Source organism: Sinohyriopsis cumingii, chromosome 1 (assembly GCF_028554795.1).
Source record: "Sinohyriopsis cumingii isolate HCF-2022 chromosome 1, ASM2855479v2, whole genome shotgun sequence".
Classification (NCBI taxonomy): domain Eukaryota; kingdom Metazoa; phylum Mollusca; class Bivalvia; order Unionida; family Unionidae; genus Sinohyriopsis; species Sinohyriopsis cumingii.
The window spans coordinates 123,071,681-123,095,077 of NC_142961.1; the positions used below are offsets into that span (position 1 = coordinate 123,071,681).

A 23,397-nucleotide genomic window follows, 5' to 3' on the forward strand; every position below is an offset into this window, starting at 1 on the left:
AAATAATATATTAAACATAAGAACAATCATAGATTATCTACAGGAAAATGGGAAAAAAGCTGCCATGGTACGTTTTGACCAAGAAAAATCATTCGACAGACTTGAACACAACTATATGCAAAAAGTCCTAGAAAATTTTGGCTACGGAGAAAACGTCCGAAAATGGACTAAAATACTGTACAATAATATAACCTCTAGAGTACAGGTAAATGGAGAGAAATTTGATATCCAAAGATCAGTGAGGCAAGGATGCCCACTATCCATGCTATTATACGTAATAGCAATCGAAATGCTAAGTATCAGCATAAAACTCAACAAAGCTATAAAAGGTATAAAAGTTCCAAACATAAAAGATGATGTGAAAATGCTACAACATGCTGACGATTGCACAAACTTGATAGAAGATCCTAATTCCTTTAAACACTTAAGGAATTTGAAAAATTCGGCAATGCATCAGAATCGCAAATCAATCACGATACAACAGAAATCCTAGAGATACGCAACTGGCGTGGTAAGCACTCAGACTTACCGGCACACCTGTTCAAACAGACAGTCAAAGCATTAGGGATATATTTTGGAGCAAATGAGGAAAAAGAAAACTGTAAAAGAAATGGAAAATAAAATTAAAAGAAACGTTGATATCTGGGCACTAACGCCACTATGCATCATGGAACGAGCCCAAATGACCAAAACATATATGTATACTAATGTGAATTATACTATGAAGTCCACTGATATAAGTAACGTTATATTAAACAATATAGATAAGAATATTATTAAATACATATGGAATTTTAAATTGCATTATATTAATAAGGAAACCCTATACAGAGCTAAAGAAATGGGGGTGGGGTGGGGTGGTGGATTGGTCTACCGAGCCCTATACTTATGAAAATAACCAATATTATTAATAGATTTAAAAATTAAATGCGGACCCCAAACTACCGTGGGAAGGAATATATATATATATATATATATATATATATATATATATATATATATATATATATATATATATATATATATATATATATATATATATATATATATATATATTGGTTCGGGTTTATTTTGAGAAATAGGGTAGATATATACAAAAATAACAAACTTACAAAATTGTTAGAAAGTCCGAGAAATTTAAAAACATCAAAGACTTATTATTAAAATTTAGGGATAGGAAGGAATTTTGGGAAACAGAAGAGAAACTTGCCTACGATTGGATTAGAAATGATATAAAAGGGAAATTACCATGCAGAATTGAAAAAGAGCACATGTATGTCAATTGGAAGAGAGCATGAGGGCACTGGTCTAAACTAGGCTTCCTAAAGATTCAAAGCCTCTCCTTCAAATACATGCATGATGCATGGTTGACGGGAGAGGCTGCAGCGAGACGGCGCATGGTCAGAGTACCGCCCAAATGTCCGCTGTGTAAAATAGGACCCTTTAGCAAAAGACACACACTAATACAATGCACACAGACAAAAGAACATAGAGAAAGGGTAATAGCAGAAATTAGGAAATATGAGACATATAAACCTCAGAATATATTAGTTTTAGACGGAAATTTTAATAAAAACACATCATACAAGATCACAGAGTTTATAGTTACCACAATGAAAGCGTGTGGTCAGGTAATAATAATAGATAAGTAGTATAGGAGTCCTCCATGAGGAAAGTACAGACAAGGACGTTATGGGGCTATGTCACATGGCGCTACGCGAAGTGAACAGGCCCATAAAAGAGTCTGGAAAAAGAACCCTCAAATGGACAACATAATTTATAGATATACCTTCATCAGATTACCTGTACCCCTCCCTTTATTTCTTCTTCCTTTACACATACTAACATAGTGCAGCTGCAATGCTGCGCCAATACCCCGAAAGGGAAGACTATTGAGAATTTTTTTTCGACCCTTTGGCATATTTAAAATGGGTGGACATGCTCTAGATGGGAGATATAAAACAAATAAATGAAGTATAAACCCCACCTCGGGCAAGGCCTATCCCTTCCTATCTGCGAAAGTGTTTCAGCACACACATACAAACCACTAAGGTTTCAAATAGTTTCTATGAAAAACACTTTTCGCCCAAATTTCAAAATTGAATATTTTTCTCCTGATGTGATATAAACAAGGAGAAAGTCAGGACAACTGGGATTATCTAATTTGGAATAACTGCTGTCCCTACACGGAAACATAATATAGCAACTACAGACATATAGCACATACACATAGCAAACACGGGACATAGGCGACCCAAGCAAAGTCGACAAAAAAAAGAAGAAAAAAAAAAAAAATAGAATCATAAAAGAAACTTATTGGATTCATAAGCTAGATACTTTGTATCCTAATGGCCTCAATTCCAATGCACTATATAAAATTGTATAATTATTTTTTTAAATTGATATATTGTATATACTTTATAACAATATAATTATATGTATGACTGTTTGTCTCTATTTTATTCTATTATTTTGCTAATTCAGGTTTCATACGAGACTCGTGTATCTTTTAGATCCTGTCATATATATATATATATATATATATATATATATATATATATATTCTCTTTTTTCTTCTTCTTTTTCTTCTCCAATTTCGTCCTTTATTTCGTCAAATCAACTGATTCCATCAACATATCATTCCAATTTAAGTAGCGCGTACTTCCCTTTCATTCGCCTCATCACATCGCCCCATAATACATAACCTGTACAGAATCACACGAAGATATCGACTACTGTCACAGTTACGTTTATTCAGATATTTCATACTTTACATCTTAGGCAATGGCTACCGGTGGTTTCAACACATTTGGTTTATTTACAACATTCTTGTTCAATTTTAGTCAGTCCCACCTGCTACGTCAGATGATCATGACCTTACATAATAACAGCAGATACGGAATGAACAAGTGTGCAAGATTAAATTTCCAATATAACCATAAATTATAATGGATTTTATCAATGAACAACATGGAAATATGAACAAGATGATGCTATCTCTTACTAACATAAAGGTAACAATTAAATAAATTGTATACAGGAATAACATTTTATATCATTCTCAACCGCTTTAATACTTGTGAAGAACCGTTCAATGATCTAATGTCAAATGAAATAAAGTGAAATAAAACGTGCAGTTGTTAAATGTAGAGTTGCCGGGAAAACCAGCCATATGTTTTTGTTTGGTTGCATAGTTGGGTGCTGGAATGCTGGAAGGAATTAATGACTTCACATCCAAAATAATTTAAATGAGCAAAACAATCACCTTTATGGATTACATATACATTTTTCAATGGTGTTAAGTCACATTGGTGGAGATGGTAGTTTTACCATTTAAAAACTTTATTCAGTCTTTGAATAATAGTCTCATAAATATTTGTTTTTATTTTAAATAAGTAAACAAAATAAAATTTTACCACTGAAACGCCAGTGCTTCATTTTGTCTTTCGGTTAATAACCTCTGAGTATTGATTTATTTCAATAGCTGTTAAGTCCACTTCGGATCGTGTATTGAATCTTGCATTAAATCCCTCAGTGGCCTCAAAATTGACTGGCCCAGTTCCTACGCTATTATTGCTGCTGTTGTGTATGGCTCGGGTGACTTACGATATGGGGTACTCTTTGGAGATTTTTATCAATCTCTGTTGTTCTGTTTCATTTTCAGCATTTGTAAAATCCATCGCATTATCGTCAAACCATTATTTCTTTTAACTCATTGTCATCTAATTGTTAAAAAAAACTCGGCAGAAAATTGCATTGAAAAATACCACCGTAATCGGCCATTTTGCGTGACTATGTAGCAGACGAACGCCAAATGCATTTCAATCAAAGAATATTTGTAAAAGTATAAAATGGGTGTAATTTATATTTATTTACTGAATAAAAAGCTAAAAGATGAATCAATATTTTCACAATGACGTGTCTGAAATGTTTATTTATATCGCAAACAGTACAAAAACCGAAAGTAGTCCCAGATTTTTGTATTGTCCATTAGTACAGCTAGACTAAATTTGACTAACTACGTGCTGGCGTTCTTGGGAGTGCACGACATCCATGGCTGGCTTGCCGAGGTCCTTGCCCTCTTGCCTCTCTCGGACATCGTATAACGGAGGAGATGTGAAATAATTTCCACCCGTCTAAAGCTAGGTGTCCCGATGTGACGTCATCGTTGCGACCAATCGCAACGGGAGTTACATACTCATTTTGTCGACACCTAGTACAGAAACTACGGACTGAAATCAACTCATTGTTGTTGTTGTTCTAGGGTTTAACGCCATTTTTCAGCACAAGATAGGCTATACATGGCGGCCAGTATAACTGGTGGAGGAAGAACCCTGGAAAACCCAGGGAAGAACCACCGAACCACGAGAAGCTACTGGCAGGCTTTCCCACGTACCCACGCTAGCCGAGCCTTGGACTCGAACCCACGCAGACAGAGGTGAGATGGCAGTGATCCGGAACGGTGAGCGCTTTAGACCACTCGGCCACTCGGCAACTCATTGTTAACATGAGTGTGTGTTGGGCCCATTCACACTCATGAAAGCCCTTCATTCGGGTCGTTAGAGACATATAGTCTTACGACCTGACGGCTAAATTAGCAGTGTTCCTTGAGCACATACACGCCTGGGAGATGTAGCACTAATTCCTTCTCCAGGAACATTTAGCATCCCGCTGTGCGGGAATAAACCCGTCGCACATGCCCTTCTGGGCGCACGCGACGTAAATCCAATCAATCAATCAATCAATCAAAGTCCCAGAATTTATCGACGTGTAAAAATTCCAGCTCACTATCACATGACCGTTTACAGCCAATCATATTGCAGAAAATCCGTTTCATTTATAAAAATTGGAATTATAAAGAAGGACTTTATTTACTTTGTGAGTGATTAGGTAAATTTACACATCGAAAATGCCCAACCATGATCATTTAATCCTATAATAATTGTTATGACGATGCAGATCATTTATGACGTTACGTAATGATGTAATTGTTAATTTAAAATAAAAGATGTCATCCGTTTTCTTTCAAAATATTTCCTGCCTGAAGAAGCATAAATGCGAAACTAGTTGCATAGAATTTTCAACGTTTGTGTTGTTTTGTTTTTAATCCCAATTTATCTGTATCAGACATTCTACCCGTTGTTGGACTGATTCTGGTGTATGCCACAGGTGCTCGATGCGAGCTTGATGTTGAGAGAAAAAAACAAAACAAAACAAAAAAAAAACCAATAATCTGGACAAAAAATCATACAGAATGACAAAAATACCTTTGATTACCCCCATGACCTATTCTGACACAGGACACTCTCTATTATAATATATAATATACACCTGTGGCGTATGCCAGATTTCATCTTGTTGGGTGAACTACCTATTTCTTTAAAGCAGTATTTCCCGCCGCGACATTGTTTAGAAGAAGAGCATCTTCATTCTGAATTATTTGCATTGTTGGAATGCATCATAGATAAATCTTGGTAACGTATCTTAGGCATACTAGAAGAGAAAAATTCGAATATACGTCTTTATTATTATGGCAACAACAACAACAGAAACTACTAGTACATAATAATTTTATTCGGTTTTGTAGTTTTCAAAATATTTTTAAACAGGAGGTAAAACTGCATTGAAACTGTACAACAAAAATAAATCACTTTAATGCAACTCTTTTTCTCCCGGCCCAAAAGAGCTGCATCAAAAATCTAAACCATCGAAAACTACACTCTGGAAATCAATAAATAAGTTCAAAGGCAATTAGAACACTTTTTAACACACTATTTAAATCCCATGGAATGTTTATGTGACTGCATAACTTTAAAGGCATTTAAAAAGTATTTTTTTTGAAAAAAATGTTATCCATGTTTAATTTTACACTTTACACAAAAGATGTGTAAATGCGTGCATTGGGATAATCGATTGCCGGTATTGAGAATATATAAGGATTCGTTTAGAATTTTTTAAAGTTTAAAACTGATTTTTATCGAACTATAAATGTGTCTATGAGCCACATGTAGTAATATAATAATATAATAAATTATACTATTCTGATGAGAAGAATAAAGGGTTTTCATTTGGTGTGCTTTATAGCGGCACTGTCAACACATTATTGGCAATATATAATGCCGAGAAAATGCGTGCTAAGTGCCTTTCCCAAGGACACACCTGGGCAGCTAGCTTGGACTGGCCCAGGTGGGCATCGAATCTATGGGCCTTAAATTACGAATCAGATGCCATCAAACTGAGCTACCCGGCTCCACCATTGAGAGAGAGAGAGAGAGAGAGTATTTATATGAAACTTTGAGGAATGCAATTAATTGCTAAGTTTCCGATTAATAACTTAGTTTCGATATTGGAACAATAAATGACTGTAAATAGTAGTAGTAATTACTTGAGCACCAACCGTAATTGTCAAATAGTATGCCCTCGTTGTCAATGGTTGTATGCCAAACATTGGTTCTTTTGATCTAGTCATGTCTATACCGCTAACGTCTTTGTTACCGTCTGTGTTAAGTAAGAGGTACTTTGTTCTGAACAAATAATCTCAATAAATATGTTGTTTTCTATCGATATCTGTATCTTCCGTATTCCTCCATATGTATATTCTAATGAACGAACAGCAAACTCTGACACTGATATAAATTTCATTTGAAAGGAATTTTAGCAGCTGTGCATGGAAGCAGAACTATGAGAATTCCATCACCGGTACCTTTGTTTACTAATGTGACCACACTACATTTAGATTTTCATTTTTTCCTTCTGACAGACTGCAATGTTTCTTTCTGACGTGGTCGGTTTATTTCATTCACAATTTTTATTTAATTTTATTACGTCTAAAACAAATCGGGGTGGGGAGAAGGCGGTGGAAGTTAATTATAAGCACACACACACACACACACACATACACACACACACACACACACACACATATATATATATATAGAGAGAGAGAGAGAGAGAGAGAGAGAGAGAGAGAGAGAGAGGGGGGGGGGGCGGTTCTTTCCGGCGAAGACCCCGGTTAAACTCCGGGAAGAACCACCAACCCACTGGACGATACTGGTAAACTTTCTCACGTACCAACATTAGCCAATGCCCAAGACTCGAACCCAGACAGCAGAGGTGAGATTGCAGTAATCAATACAGGCGATGGTCTTAAACCTCTCGGCCACTAGGGGCTCCGGGCAATTAAAGGACCGTTAGTATTCGAAGGGATTTTCACTGTTTGTCAAATGATCGGATAATATTAGGGCATATAATTATTCATGGTTTCTTGGACATCATTTTCTCCAAATATTATGGTATTTTATATACTTTCATTATCGATAAGTGTTTATGTTATTTGCATGATAATTTCGCGTATTCTTTAACCTTCACCAGTAGCATTGCTGCATCAAAAGTGTTAATGCACCTAATAAAGAATTCACCATTAACATATATCAGGTAATGTACGGTTTCTTTGAACACAATTATGTACATAACGGATAGGTAGCGATACTTGATACTCTTCCACACTCCATTGCGTAGACTGATCTGTGTATTACGATAAACAATTTCTTGAACACTGACATAAACTTGGAAATGTTTGGTTAACCATTACAGTCAATACATAAAAGGAAGAAAATTAAAACATCGTCATGGCAGATTATAGCTGTGCATCAGTATTGATCCTACTATTACTCATCGTTGCCTTTATTATGCAGGTAGGTACAAGTATATAACAGACACTTTCTATCAGTCATAAGTCTCTTCAAGACTTTTTTAAGTGTATCTAGTTTTGACATAAAAATAAGAACGGTCTAAAATAAAGTATGAGAAATTATTCACGTGACGATGTCAAAAATATTTTGCAATAAGACTGAAAAAGGTTGCTTGCAGAATCAAAATTACAGGTAACACAAACATGTCGGAAGAATATTGTGTTTACTACGTGTTATTTCGCAAAGATTAGTATAGATGAGTACATGTTTGCTGTTAATTTGTTTAGATAATGATACATTAGTTTACACATAACAATGCCTCTAAGTAACATGGGGACTGTTATAGATCGTACGAGTTGTGCTTCTAAGACTTGTACAATAAATATTACTTATTTCAAGAGGATTGAATGATTCCCTGTAAGAAATAAATATTAAACCATACAAATATTTTGATTGAAGTTCTTAAGTTATGCTTCATTTAAAAGACTGGGACTATGCGTGTGTGTGTGCGCTTGCTTGCTAGTGGTCACGTGTTTGTACTACTGCCACATCGATTACGTAAGAGATTTCTTACATTATCACAGGATTTTGTGAAGCTTAGAAACTTGGTCATACTCCGTGTTGGGGATCTGCTAGTTAGGGGCGGTATGACCGGCGTGGGTGGTGTCAGGTAGGAGGTGGGTGGGTGGGTGCGTAATAATTAAGAAGAGCTCTTGGACGTGCTGCTTTTCTGCAGGTGTACGCTGCCTCATCATGTTCGTTGTAACAGTGTGTTCAGTACGCAATGTAATCGAGTCATATGACTTCATACGTGCACAGTATCAATTACAGATTGTAATTACTTCTAGCTGATAGTAACACATAAATTACATTATGGTACCTTATAATAGATAACAATATTTAATAAGCTTCACTGGAACGAACAGTTTTAATTAGTTTCTAATAATTTCCCCAAAACGCACAAGCTCCAAAATATTTTACATAAGTTTTGAATTGACCCCTTCTACAAGTACTTGTAAAGCTGAGGCTACTCAGACCTAATATATACGAAGGGTTACCACGTTCAGCATAAACGCGGTGGAGAAGGAGTAACAGGTTGGATATATCTGGAGCACACACACACACACACACACACACACACACACACACGTATATCTATACTTTCTTATATTACATGTTTAGGCTCGAATACATAGTAACACAAGAAAGAGTGAAAACAACAATTTTTGAAAAATTTAACAAATAATTTATTTCCCTGGAAAAATACTGTAAAAATGAAAAAAGAAAAAAAAGAACTTTAGTTTTAAGAATCAAATCTGAAAATAATCCAAGAATAATCCAGAAATAAAATTTTAGAAGCCCTACTAAAAAATGTTCTAATGAATTCAAGTTCTAGTCCCGACGATGAGTCCAAGATGGAAGGCGATGACGTATGCTGTATCCTGTTCAATGTTGTTGTCTATACAGTTCTTTGTAGAAACACAATAAATAATCCTTCGGGTTTGACCTTAAGAAATGTCTTTGTTCAAGAATTCTGTATGAGCGCTCAAAATATTTCCAGAGAAACGAATTAATCTTTTAGAATCCAAATAATCTGAAGCAAAATAACATATAACTTAAAAACTAGCTACAATAGAAGGAAACGACTTGACATCAAGCGTTTTTAAACCCAGACTGTGAGAGCTTTCTCTAAGCAACGGTTTAAAACTTGAATAATGCGTAAGACAGATACCCAGAAAAAGTCACGTGATCATGTTTACATATTTAAAAAAAATCACGTAGCCCTTGAATGTCCTTGATAAGAATCCATCGTTTTACTCCGATAATAAAGGTTGTTTTTTTTTTAGGTCACTAAAAACTATTCACAAGTCGAGGGTTACGTATCCAACACAACCTCAATCTCAACCTTATTATTCCTACAATAAAAATAAATATAAAAATTCTTGTTGACGTGACTGTTACTAAATTTGCACTGAGGTCGGGAACTAGGTCAGCGTTATATGTTTACAGAAATGAACAGTCAAGGTCAAACCATTTTCTGGAAAAAGTACGAGTTCCTAGTAAAAAGAACTACATTATTTTGACATATAATGAGATAAAAGATAGAATTCTTTTAAAACTTACAAACAGATATAAGTTAAATGAAATTTACATAACAACTTATACAATTCAAAATATATCGTCAGACCGATTAAAATGGATAAGTAAAAAAAAAAAAGAACAGGCAGCAAAATGCACGAAATACACTCCATAATTTAAGGTACATTTATTAAGGTACATACATACATATATACACACACATATACACACAAACAAACATACATACATACATACATACATACACACACATATATACACACAAACATACATACATACATACATACATACATACACACACATACATACATACATACATACACACACACACACACACACACACACACATACATACATACATACATACATACATACATACATACATACATACATACATACATGCATGCATGCATGCATGCATGCATGCATGCATGCATGCATGCATACATACATACATACATACATACATACCACTTTTATAATCACGTTGGAATCGTTACTATACCAAGGATGGGTTCTTTGGAATGATAGTACATATATATTTATATTTATGAATATGGAGTGACGTCGTAGATCTAAGTATGAAATCTAGTCGTAAGTATAAGTATAGAACCACATCGTAGGTATAAATATGGAATTTAGTCGTAGGTATAAGTACGGAACCACGTCGTAGGTATAAGTAAGGAAGCTAGTCGTCGGTATCGTTATCGAACCACATCGTAGGTATACGACCATAATCTAGTCGTGGGTGTAAGCATGAAACCACGCCGTAGGTATAAATATGGAGTCCCGTTGTAGATATAAATATGGAATCTAGTCGTAGGTATAAATATGGAGTCATGTCGTAGGTATTAGAATGGAATCTATTCATAGGTATACCTATGGATTCTAGTCGTGGGTATTAGTATAGAATCTAGTCGTATGTATACGTATGGATTTTAGACGTAGCTATAAATATGGAGTAACGTAGTAGAGCATAAAATCTAGTCGTAGGTATTAGTATGGATGCTAGTTGTAGGTATAAGCATTGAATCTAGTCGTAGGTATCTATATCGTCACGTCGCAGGTATCAGAATGGAATCTAGTCCTAGGTATAGGTATAGAATATTGTCGTAGGTAAAAATATGGAGTGAGTTTGTAGATATTAGCATGGATTCTAGTCGTGGTTTAAGTAAAGAATCTAGTCATAGGTATAATCATGGAAGTAAGACGTAGGTATATGTATGAAATCTAGTCGTAAGTGTAAGTATGGAATTATGTCGTAGGTATAAGTATGGAATCCATCCGTATTTATAAGTATGGAAATAAATCGTAGGTATAAGTATGTTATCAGGCCGTGTGTGTAAGTATCGAATCTGAAACTAGGTATAAGTATGGAATCTAGTCGTAGGTATAACTATGGAATAGTACGGAGCCACGTCGTAGGTATAATTATGGAACCACGTCATAGGTATAAATATATAATCTAGTCTTGAGTTTAAGTTTGGAATCTAGTCGTAGGTATAATTATGGAATCACGTCATAGGTATAAGTATATAATCTAGTCTTGAGTTTAAGTATGAAATCTAGTCGTAGGTATAAATATGCAGTCACGTCGTAGGTATTAGTATGGAATCTAGTAGTGAGTTGAAGCATATGCATGTTTATACCTACGAATGGGCTAAATCCTTTTTTCCGGGGGAAAGTGCGCTAAGTTCAGAGGATGCCGGAGTTGATGCGTGCAAGTAAGGCAATTGGTACCGATAGGTCCTCCGGAGACTGGAGTTTAGTTGTCAGTAGAAGACGAATGAAAATTTCACTAAACTGCAATTTAATATTGTAGAGAGAGAGAGAACCGAGTTTGTTAGGAAGACTAACTAAAGAGGTAGATGATGTCGACTATAGTTTGCTTTGCAATCGAATTTGCAATCGCTATCATTGGTTACTGTCTTTCAAGCCATTGCTGTCTTTATTGGTGATTTGCAAAGAACATATTAAGTAATTAGTAGTTCTATTTATTATAGACTTTTATATAATCTCTTTCCAATCGACCATTAGCACGAATTGCTTGACCAAACCTAATCCAATAAATTTCTTCTTTTCACATTTACCCAGAGGGCAACAGAGGCTAATCAATGTCATAATATGTCGGCATAAAAGAATGTACACAATAATTACACCAATGGGGCCATGTTACAGTAATCAATGTTATAATATGTCGGAATAAAGGAATATACGCAATAATTACACCAATAGGGGCCATGTTACAGTAATAACTCGGACATTATGATCTGCCACTGGAAGTTTGGTGTTTTTGCTTTCGTGTTCTTCTTGCAGCAACATGAGGAGGTTATTTTGTGTTGAGGCAGTTTTAGTAACCTACTGACAAACTAAAAGGACTGTTTCACAAAACCACACTGCTTTCTATTAAAACGCGACTATTAAATCTTATCAATAAATGTTTAATGCATTTCAGTGTTGATTCCATCGATGGAAATGGGCATAATATTATTTACTATTACCAGGTCTTTAACAATATTGTTGTAATAAAAGTGACAGTTGAAGTATACAAAGTACTCTATTCTTGCATATATATATATATATATATATATATATATATATATATATATATATATATATATATATATATATATATATATATTTGTTACTGATTTTCTGTCAGTATTGTTTTACGGATTTATTATCAGCTCTTTGCGTATATCTGTTTCTGCCACTGATTCTTGTGCATAGAAAACTTTAGCCGATTTTTATTACTATTTATGTATGAATATGTTCACATATGTTCATGGGTATCCTTGTGAATATTTCAGTTGGTCGCATATTTTACTCCCTACTGGGCGTGCACCCCGAGCCCGTGTGATCTAGGTGGATTATTTTATAAATGCGTACAAGCCTACTGTGAGAAGAAAGGTAAGTAACATTACGTGAAGTACATATCATAGTCTCGGTTGTAAACGCTGACATTTTGTCTCACTCCTTCATCAATTCGTTTGCCACCATAAAAATGCCCATCACACAGTGGTTAGCGTGATGGACACCTACGTAGAATATCGAGTTCGATTAACGGCCATATCGGGTTGGCTGCCCTTTTTCGTATCTCAGCAGAACACTTCAATCTCGTTTCCCAAGAAAACTAATGAAAGTCGTTAGGCAAGAAGCCTGAAAGCAAGCTGAGTCCAAACCAAAACAATCTGTTGTTGTGCATCACTGATACACAAAATTATATTATTTCTTGTCGAACTAAATCATCTAAACGAGTTTTTTGCTTTTGGTATAGAAAATAACTAATCGTTATGTTTCTGTTGTTTGCCTTTTAGACAGAAGACCTGCAACCGCAAGGAACCGATTGCCGTACGATCGTTATTTGTTCATGAATCTGTGTGGTACTTTATGAACTGACAGAAGAAACATTATTAACGCAGTGTTAGGTACATTTGTTCTCTGTAACTAACAGTAATGCTGTAAAAAATCAAACTTACGATCGTGCTTTAATTGCTTCCATGCGGCAACCGGTGCTGACTCATTACGTTGACCGTAGCTAAGTGGGTATGAAATAAGAATGCACATGCTATCAGAAAGAGATATTTAAACCAATAAATTATTGTTTGAATATTGTTTGCATTTTATCTACCGATATACATATTTGATGTGCTAAATAAACTTGAAAAATGTACAGTACCAATACGCTTTACTTTGTAATGAATATTGCTTGCGGATGGTCTGCCCTCGCGCCGCCACTGTAAGTTATAACGAATCTATGTTCTTAAGTTAAGTAACAGAAAAGAGATAAAACCAGAAGTTCAGTAAAATTCAACAGATAATTTATTTCCCATGAATACAAAATGAAAAATGTAAAAAGGTTAATATATGGTATTGCAATTAAAAAGCTAAATAAGACTAGGATTTCTAACAGCAAGAATGATTAATCTCTAGATAAACAAGATTAGAAAGTCTTCTCCTTGGTCTCAGGTCACAATTAGCATATTCTAATAAAACAATACTATTACCTAATGGAAAATAGAATTCTGGAAGGTTCCCAGATCATTGCACGATAAAATATTAGTTATACTAAAAAGACCGGTTGATAAAATTATAATATAAAATGTGGTAAACACAGCTTCCGAGCGGACTTTGTCCGTGTTATGCTGAAGTTTCCCCGAGGAAAGCGTTGGAAAGTTAGCAAGCATTTTTCTTATAGTGTAGCCAGAGTGTGAGTGCCAGATTCATTTAGCCGCCCCGTGAAAATATTCCCGTTGATGGTTTAATGTTTCGACAGCATCGGTTTCTCCCACTTCATAAGGTGCAAACTGGCCGTGGCCGTGGTCGTAGACGCATTTGTGCGTGAACGTACACATAGTCTCTAATTATCGTAGAAGTTTCCAGTAAATACAATGAAGCCAAACTACTGACGAGTAAAGATTACACAAGTGTCACAGTCTCGTTGAAACGCATCTAAGTAGGTGGGCATCTAATATTGTGGAAACGTTTGCGTGTGGATCGGTGCAGATAATTTCTCGGAGGTTTGCTGCGTTGTTGGCGGATTACCATGTTCATTCGCAAGTAATTGCATCGCGTCGTACTGTCCACGTCAGAGCTGTTATATGTCAATATGGAGATAGTCGAATCGTCTGATTTCTACGGTTGCAAATTTAGTCGAATTGCCTGAAGGTCACTGTTTCAAATAAACACAATAACGGTCATATCAAGGTTGAGACGTAAAAACGTACGATGCCCGAAACTTTTAAGGGGAGTACTGTTTCCCCAAATTCAAATTCCCCTTGTGTTCTTGGTATTTTCGACGTATGTTTTAGCGCGAATAAGATTGCTCATGCAAAACATTGGTTGTCATATTTCACATTCACCACTGCTCGCAGTAGAATAGACGCAGAGTTTGACTATAGCTCAATCCGTGGAAAGGCTTGTCCGGGGCAAAATCCTTATGAACTTCCGCTCATGAGGAAAGAGTTCAGTCTGAACCTTATCTGAACCTTCTACGTGTGATCACTTCTGAAAAAAGTTGCTAAGCCTTAGTTGATTTCATTATTAATGATACCAGCGTCTTCGCAGTTTAAGACCACAAGGGCACCACTGGCACAGTACCGGTGTGAGCATTTTTCCCTTTCAATGGCTTCGATACGCTTCACCTCCAGGAGCGGTATAGAAAAGTACCCATATAGAAGAATGTTGACCTTCGACCCGGGAAGCCAGATGCTCGCGTACTGAAAATCTGATGTAATTTGCGGACGCACGTTTGAAAGAAGCATCACTGAGTCGCTACGTGGGCTATATGCGTTTGGAATGATTTCTCGACAGCCTACGAAATCACGAGAACGCTCTTGTGAATTAAACTCTAGGACTTGAAAGCTCTGGCAAACCTGTGTGGCAGCCACAGAGATGCGATACTTCTGAGTTTTTTCTCACCAGCAACCAATTACGGCATACAGCTGCTTCATGTTGTGGTGCGTATATTTGCCTTTTTACGCCTCTTTCTAATATTAGTCCATGCTTTTGTTGGAATTGTTGGAGCGAATTCATGGTAGGGATGCTTATATAATAAAAAAGTTAATGTAATTGCAAATCTGTGTAATATTACTTTTATGTTTCAGGATCGGAGTATTTTATTTCCTTGACTTCATTGTCTTTATCCTTTGGCACCGTTGGCTCTTTCCACGTTAGTGATGACAAATCTTAACCTACGAGCGCGATAATATTCAGCTATACGATCTGCATTGATGATTATACTACTTGGTTCTGATGTCATATTTAAGGCATGGCCGAGCACCGGTTCCAAAACGGTGTATGAGCAAGTGGAATTTAAAAATTCATAATGGTATTTTCTGCCGTAATGTTCGTTTTCCATTAGAAACGCCTCTGCGTCTATTGCATACAAAAACCATCAGCCTTTCTATATATATGAGATTATTTAATTTGATTCTACTTCTTTTTTTCTGTCGTCGAGGGGCCGCTCCGGTGGCCTAGTGGTTAGATTGTCCGCCCTGGGAGGTCGTGGATTTTAATCCCGGCCGATTCGTACCAAAGACTTCTAAAAATGGTACTAATAGCTGCCTTGCTAGGCGCTGAGCATTAAGAGGTTAGTGTTGGGACTGGTCGGCCTGGTGTCAGGATAATGTGAATGGGTGGGACATCATGTTACATGTCTACGGCATGATGCCCCAGTGCTAGACATCACTTCAAACTACCACACTGCGGACATCGTAGCGATATGACTGGAAAATTGTTAAAGATACGTTAAAAATCTTAATCACTCTCTCACTCTGTCGTCGAGTATATCCTACTTCCAATGCACTGGTATTTGAGAAAACACATCATAATGTAATGAATGGTGCAAAGTTCTCTACCATAAATCGCAGAGTGACTTTCACTCTGCGATTATTCAAATTTGCAGTTCATGGTCTCGTAAATGTACAAGTTCCCAATGTTTCCGTTCCAGCCAAAAGTGCTATTGTTGCTCAAATAGAACCTGATATAAGTCCATTATTGGCCAAATTAGTCCATAAGATCCATTACCAGATATTGCACATACTTTTCTCTGGTTATAATGTGTGCTATCAGAAGACTTGGAGTGCTTGAATACATCAGAAGTACCTTGTCTCTTTGTTGACCAGAATATCCGTTCATTAAATATATCTCATTCACTACACTGTCTTTTTCTGCTTCTTTGTACACTTCACTGCATCTCTTCTCGAGCTTAGTGAATGTGTATATTATCTGTATGCTATATACCAGAACAATTCTCTATTTGATTTGCCATTTGAGGGACGGAGTAAAGATTTGTATTGTCTTCGAACAAAGGCGACTCAGTTAACGTCAGACACTTGGAGTTTTCTTGCACGATATCATGCAAAAACCTTTCTGGCGCCTTGTTCTATTCTTCGCTGAACTTTAGTCATGCTTGCTCCAACGTTATTGTTAACCCTCTTAATATATCAAGAAACTCCGGAGACATATTTGAAACATTGTACAGGATTTTGGGGCCTTTTTGATGAATTCATTTAATGAATTCAGGATAACTAGCGATTTAATCATTTTTTGCGGAATAAATAACGCAGCATTGGTCAGACAATTTAATCCCCACATTACCTACGCGCATGAAATCTTTCAGTGGTGCTTTCAATGGCATTATATAATCTCGCTGTTAGTATCTAATATAATATTCTCAAAGAAACTAGAATCGCCTCCGCTCAAGTTGTGCTTTTTGATAGCATGTCTTTGAAACTCAACAGTGGGCTTCTATCTTAAGCGGTTGCACATCATTTCAGTATACCTATTCTGGTCAGTGTTAATTACGGCGGTTTGAATGTGCAACCACGAATGAACTCTAGGGTGCCAAAAGACAACATAGAAAGCTAATATATGTTGTTTCAAGCTTGATTACCTCTCAAAGAAGTATGAGTATTTGCTAGTGTAATTTTCACTATAAGTCCATCGGCACATCTGTCTTTTAAATTTCTTGTGCCCCTTTCAAAAAAAAGGTATTACGGCCAGCGTGATTCGATCCTAAAATTTCTGAATTACGGGTAAGGATCTAAACAATTAGAACAGGGCAACGCTAACATACGGATGAAAGCAACGCAATACAAACTTAACAGGTTTGAGTAGAAACATATAATATAACCCATGTGATGGAAATACTTTAAGTTACTGAGGGCATTGTACCCTGGTCAGTCAACGCGGTCTCAATCCGTAATAATGTTAATAATACAATCGGAATAATTTTATGGTCGTAGGTACTTCACAGAATTTATGCATTTTTATATTTATTACATTTTAGTCCTTGACAATGACATCATGACATTGGATACGATTGTCTTCATCTCTAATTTTGTCCTCGTGGTTGTGTTGATATTCACATCGAAGATGTACAGCTTCCGTTTTGGTGGTTTCTCGCGCGAGGCCATCATCGGTATCGGAATCTGGGCTGGTATTAATGGTGAGTAAGTTTTGTAACGTAAGGCTCAACCCTGCTACCTTCCCAGTTCCCAAAGAAGTAATAGTTCTATAAGAGCCTATAATCTCTTTTCAAAACAATTGGAGAGAAAAACAATATGGTTTTAAAGTCGTTTTCTGTCCAAGGACGACCGCTGTTAAATTCCTGCTAATTTCAGTCAACATTGTACAATTAAATAGACGATGTTTCCATTTAGTGGTCGTTTAGTTCAGTCAATATACAAAAAAGTTGACTCTTAAGTTATTTGTTTCGTAGGCACGTATAAACTTTTGCGTCTTTGACTGTGAGTCAACTGGAGTTGTCTGTTTCGTGTTTGACGAAGGCAACAGCCGTTATACTCAGTCCCAAGAATAGTAAAACATTCTTTGTATTTAGTGTACCAATACAATGTGCCGTATTTAAACATGCATTAGTGCGTATGTGCCTGCACATTACTGTGAACCACCCTTTGTGTGAGCTTGTTCAGTTTGCACAATGACGGACGTTGATTGATATGTATGTATGCTGATTAACCTTTATGAAAGCTAAAGTTTTATTAAAATTTATTTTCTACTATGGGAGAGTTTGATGATAAAAATGTGAGGCACAATTTATAGTTAAGGCAATACTGTATAATTAGAATCTTGTTTCGAAGGAGTATTACATTTAATTGTTCAAATCATTACTGTGTAATTTAAGCCTTATTTTGAAATAATATTACTTTGAAGACATTACACCGTTATTTCGATGATACCTCCCGGTAGAAATGCAATTAGTTTGAGATGCGTGTCAGCGGGAGTAGCATTTCCTGACCAGACACTTCCTTATTGTTTTGTGTGACCTTCAAATAAATAGCAAATGCAATACGATGAACAGCAAATCACCTTATAGTCTTTCGATTCACGCCACCTCTTATATCGGTGGATATTTTACTTTCAAGAAAAATAACACGTTAAAAAATATTTGGGGATTATTTAACATTCATAACTTTCACACGAAATACCTAAAGTTACCTCAGAATTTATTACTATGATTCTATTCATGTTGCTTGTCGCGAAGTAAGAAACAACATTATAGTCACACGTACGTCATGCAACAAACTCTCTGCATGTTACATTGGCTTTCATGATAGATTTGATCGGTATATTCTTAACACTAGAAAATATCCTTCCTTATTGCAAAATGTGCAGCTTCTTAATATCAGTGCATTTTCGCTATAACAATCGACATGTATGGTCCTTAAAAGCATAATGTATGCCAAATGTATGTTTGAAAAGTTTTAACCTCGCGAAAACGTATAATTCGTTCCTTACAGAGTGAATTCTGATGCCACAACTCTTAAGATAGAGCATTTTAAAACTGATTGGTTGTGCCTGTACTAGTGTGAGGTGAGAACAAGTTGGAGCATAACTGACCAATCAGGTGCCTATTTAGAGGCCTGTTCACTAAAACAGAGAGAAAACGAACACTGCTTACTTCAATCATCATTTTATACACAAACTCTGCCTTTAAGGATAGAGTAGTTGTGCTTTCACTTCTTTATATCTTTTTTAATGCTAATGATCTAAATTTACATTCATAATTAACGTAATTCTAATTTTCGCAATAAAAAATAATTTATAAAAGAAATTTTAAAAAAATAGAACTACTTAAGTCCCAGAGTAGTAATTTTATTTTTTCCATCCAGTTTTATGTGGATTCTAAAACGTATGAATCAATTAAATTACACTAAAAAACTCTAATATCTTTTTCAGACATTCTAGCCATTGTTGGACTGATTCTAGTGTACGCCAGATTTCAGATTGTTGGATGGTCCGCCAATCTATTTACAGGAACAGCAGTTTCATTCTGTATTATAGGAGCTATTGCATTCATGGCTTGCATTAAAGGGACATGTAGCAAGGTCACACCTTGGTAGAACGTTGCCAAGTATTTTGCATGCAGTGTAAAACTGGAACCATAATTCAGTTTCATATATATGATCATCTTTGAAAGCCACCCATTAAATTAATAATTTATAAATAATTTTGTTCTGTGTGTGATGAGTTTTTATGAAACACCAGTTTAGCATTCCAATTGATGGAATGTAACATGCCTTTCTTACATGAAACGTAAAATAAAATTAAATATAGTAAGATACAAATGCATTTTTTTAATAATAATTCAATCACTCATATATTGCCGGGTGGCTTCATGTTTTGTCAATATTGGCTGCAAACAATAAGCAACTAAGTCATATACATCTGTTTTGTATATCTGCATTAAAACGTACTTACAAACTACAATAAACATAATATTCAGCAACTTGAGTGAAAGGTGTCCTTCCAAGAAACTGCTTCACGATATGATAAACACAATCTTTACCGATAATCCAATTTTTAGGAAAACTGTCAAATTTTTACGCAACATAATTACAGCTATATGCAGTAGATAAATCCGTTTGTGATTAAAAAAATTTGCATATAAATATTGACACCCACAGAATAAATAAGCGTTTGATATTATGTGAGTTTAGCACACCCTCAACCATCATCAAAGATGAAACAACGGCTCAAAAAACACAAAAAATCAACCTATTACAATAATGTTTGATTGGTCCTGAAACAGGTTTCTTGCGGTAAAATTATGATACTTATCTATAGTTATTTTATTTATTTTATTGATGTTTATTACATATTTAATGATTTTGTTAAAGACATATTGCTCAGTGACATATATTAAATTTGTTTAATGGTTCTTCCCTCATTTATCCAACTCTTTCTCTTAAAGTAATAGATGGGTATCAGTGCGGGAATAATGTCTTGTACAACTCAATAACTTTTAAATGTCTGTTTTGTCTTGTATGTATATAGAGACACAATTGTTTACTATGTTCGAATTAGAATGAGTTGCAAAAATGCTGTCAAAGAAAATGCAATCATTTTTACATTACACTACACTTGGAATGGTGAAAAAAGAAGACAGAGCTTATTGCATGGCATACCTTCACAAAGCACAGTAAGCTTCCTTATTCACCATTTCACAAGATTTTATTGTAACGCAATAAATTCAGTTCAAAAGATAACTGTGCTTTCATAACTGATACTGTGTACCAGAGTTTACCTGTCACTGTTGAGTTCAGTGACAGTATTTCCATATCGTCAGTGAATGGGGATATATATATATATATATATATATATATATATATATATATATATATATATATATATATATATCCGTGTGTTAGCAAAGAGAGAAATAAAAGAATATATGATACAAAAGGCCAGAGAGTACCTATAATATTTGCATGTTTAAATGAGAGAGGAAATCTACGCACAAGTAAAGTTACAAAAGAAGAAAAAGATCAGATAAAATACAGCATAAATATGTGAATAATGTATCTGTCGAATAGCTAAGGTTTATGGAAAACAGTCAGATGCTATCCACCTATAGAACCAAACTACTTTGTTCCAGACTAAAGACTGATACAATACCTGGCGAAAAAGTACGCCACCTAGGACCAGAAGCAACAAACAAATGACGTCAAACTTATATCCCGTGAAGAAGACTGAAGAAAATACTTAAAGAGGATGTTGTTATGGGATATTACTACTACTACTACTACTACTTAATAAAGAGTCAGGCAAATTTACATGGCTAAAATCTGTATTACAAAACGTGCATTCCGTGTATTGAATTGATGCCTGGCTGAAATTCGATAAGATAACATTAATTTTTCTTCGTCATTAAAACCAAACTTCCCATGAGAACTCAGTTTCAGAATCCAGTGTTGCTCCTCTCTCTTTCTCTCTCTCAATCAAATCAATATATATATATGTGTGTGTGTGTGTATGTGTGTGTGTGTGTGTGTGTGTGTGTGTGTGTGTGTATGTTGATGTCAAGACGGTCTTAGTGCTCAGTTTATAGTGTCTACCATGCGTCTTGTGGCTTTTACTCCGCTTAGAACCAGACCATTCCTGCGGAACAAAACGTCATCCTATTTCCTTAACAAAAGCGGGTAACATGCATTATTTGATTGTGCTTATTGATGTAAGCAGTATTTATGATTATGTATCTTAGTTTTTTTAAAAATAATCGTACGTATAAATAATGAAGTGATGGTATCGATTCCAACCAGTAATAAACAGAAAACATCTGCATGGAGCGGAATAAAATGAAGCACACATGTGTCTACAAAAATGTAAATGCCGAGAAAACAAAGATTCCTACAATGAAACACACTAATGGAGCTTCAAAGAGACCATACTTTCGTGGTGATCATGTCAAACGGCTGTATTCTATTTTAAATCGAGTTTCATGAATGAAAGACAGTACATTGTCCTGTGTTTATGTGGTTTTACAAAACAGACTGGTACATATCTGTATTCTTCTTGTTTAAGATTTCACGCCCACTACGACTGATAAAGAAGCAGTTATACGTGTGCAATTATTAGACATTCTACAACCGAAAATGTTATTATCGATCAATAGGTAACCAATAAGCTTTTGTCCAGCAACATTATCTTTGCGTATAAGACCTTGCAGGACATTAACTGTATGTATGACTTGACAGCAAAATATCTGTTAGTAACAAATAATTTTGGTAGGCACAAAAACACAAACATTTGGTCACGTATATATCGAAAATCTAGCCTAAGACATATAATTACATTTTCATACACTCCTAAATTAGACAAGTATTGAAGATTGACTGCATTCATTGCATTAAATCTTAAATAATACTGTCGGATCCACATGACTGATCATTAACAATTGTCCTGAAAATACGGTAATGTATTTCTTTTGAAATTTTAGAAAGGCATTCAAAGCTTTCGTTTTATTGCTTAGATTAGGCGAGATTCAATATGTGTCCCAATGTTATACAAAATCATGTGTATAACCCGGCATGGTCAGCACTTAGAAAGGTTGAACACTGACACGACTGTCGTTTGTATCAGTATACAGGGACCATTAGGTTGTACTTATCTCAAGATTTTAAGACATTTCTCCTGTCAGGAAGCGGAACAAGATAGTTATCGTTTGAGCGGCATACGTATATTTTGATTCTTATGCAATGAAAACAGATACTATTCAACTGTTATTTTTGCTCTTGATTTCCTTCAGAGGATTCATTTTATAATGGTACCTATTAGTTATTACTTTTTTGTTATTATTATTGATCCGATCGCTTTGTATTTGTAAATGTCTGTCCGTCTGTTTATCCGTTAGCACATAATCCTTTTACACGAATGTAAGGTGGCTCTGCCCATATAGTAGCCATTTTACAAGAGCTTTGTCATCATTGGCTTTCTTCTCGAACCCCTGGGAAGATGTCAAAGATTAATCGTGCACAAAATTGTATGTTGATGCACAAAGGTACACCCATACATAGACGATATCTTTCAGAGTGGTTGTATATATCCTAACCTTGAGATTTACATCTGTTACAAAAAAATGATGCACCAGGACCACAAAATTAAGTCATTGGAAACGTGTAAGCCAAAAGAAAGCACACCTTTCAGTCAAATATGCCATGCTAACAAACTAATGGAAGTTCCATTTCCTATGTCGAGTATTTAGATTTTGACTGTTGATTTACACAACGGTAATTGAAATTTCAGTATTGCATCTCGAGAATTATAATTTGTCAACTTGCTAATCTTGAAAGTTCCATTGCATATG

General features: G+C 35.4%; 1 protein-coding gene across 2 annotated transcripts; it reads left to right on the forward strand.

The window, feature by feature from the left end:
- Positions 1-2,920: 2,920 nt before the first annotated feature.
- LOC149807791 (uncharacterized) lies at positions 2,921-20,800 on the forward strand. Of its 2 annotated transcripts, none has more exons than XM_089945686.1 (4): positions 2,921-3,014; positions 12,599-12,698; positions 17,581-17,739; positions 19,491-20,800. In XM_089945686.1, exons 1-4 carry the CDS (start codon positions 2,949-2,951, stop codon positions 19,652-19,654), a joined length of 489 nt encoding a protein of 162 aa, XP_089801812.1. In that variant the 5' UTR covers positions 2,921-2,948; the 3' UTR covers positions 19,655-20,800. The 2 variants fall into 2 exon arrangements, with proteins under 2 accessions (XP_089801812.1, XP_089801732.1); XM_089945606.1 differs by lacking the exon at positions 2,921-3,014 and adding an exon at positions 7,556-7,694.
- The last annotated feature ends 2,597 nt before the right edge of the window (positions 20,801-23,397 follow it).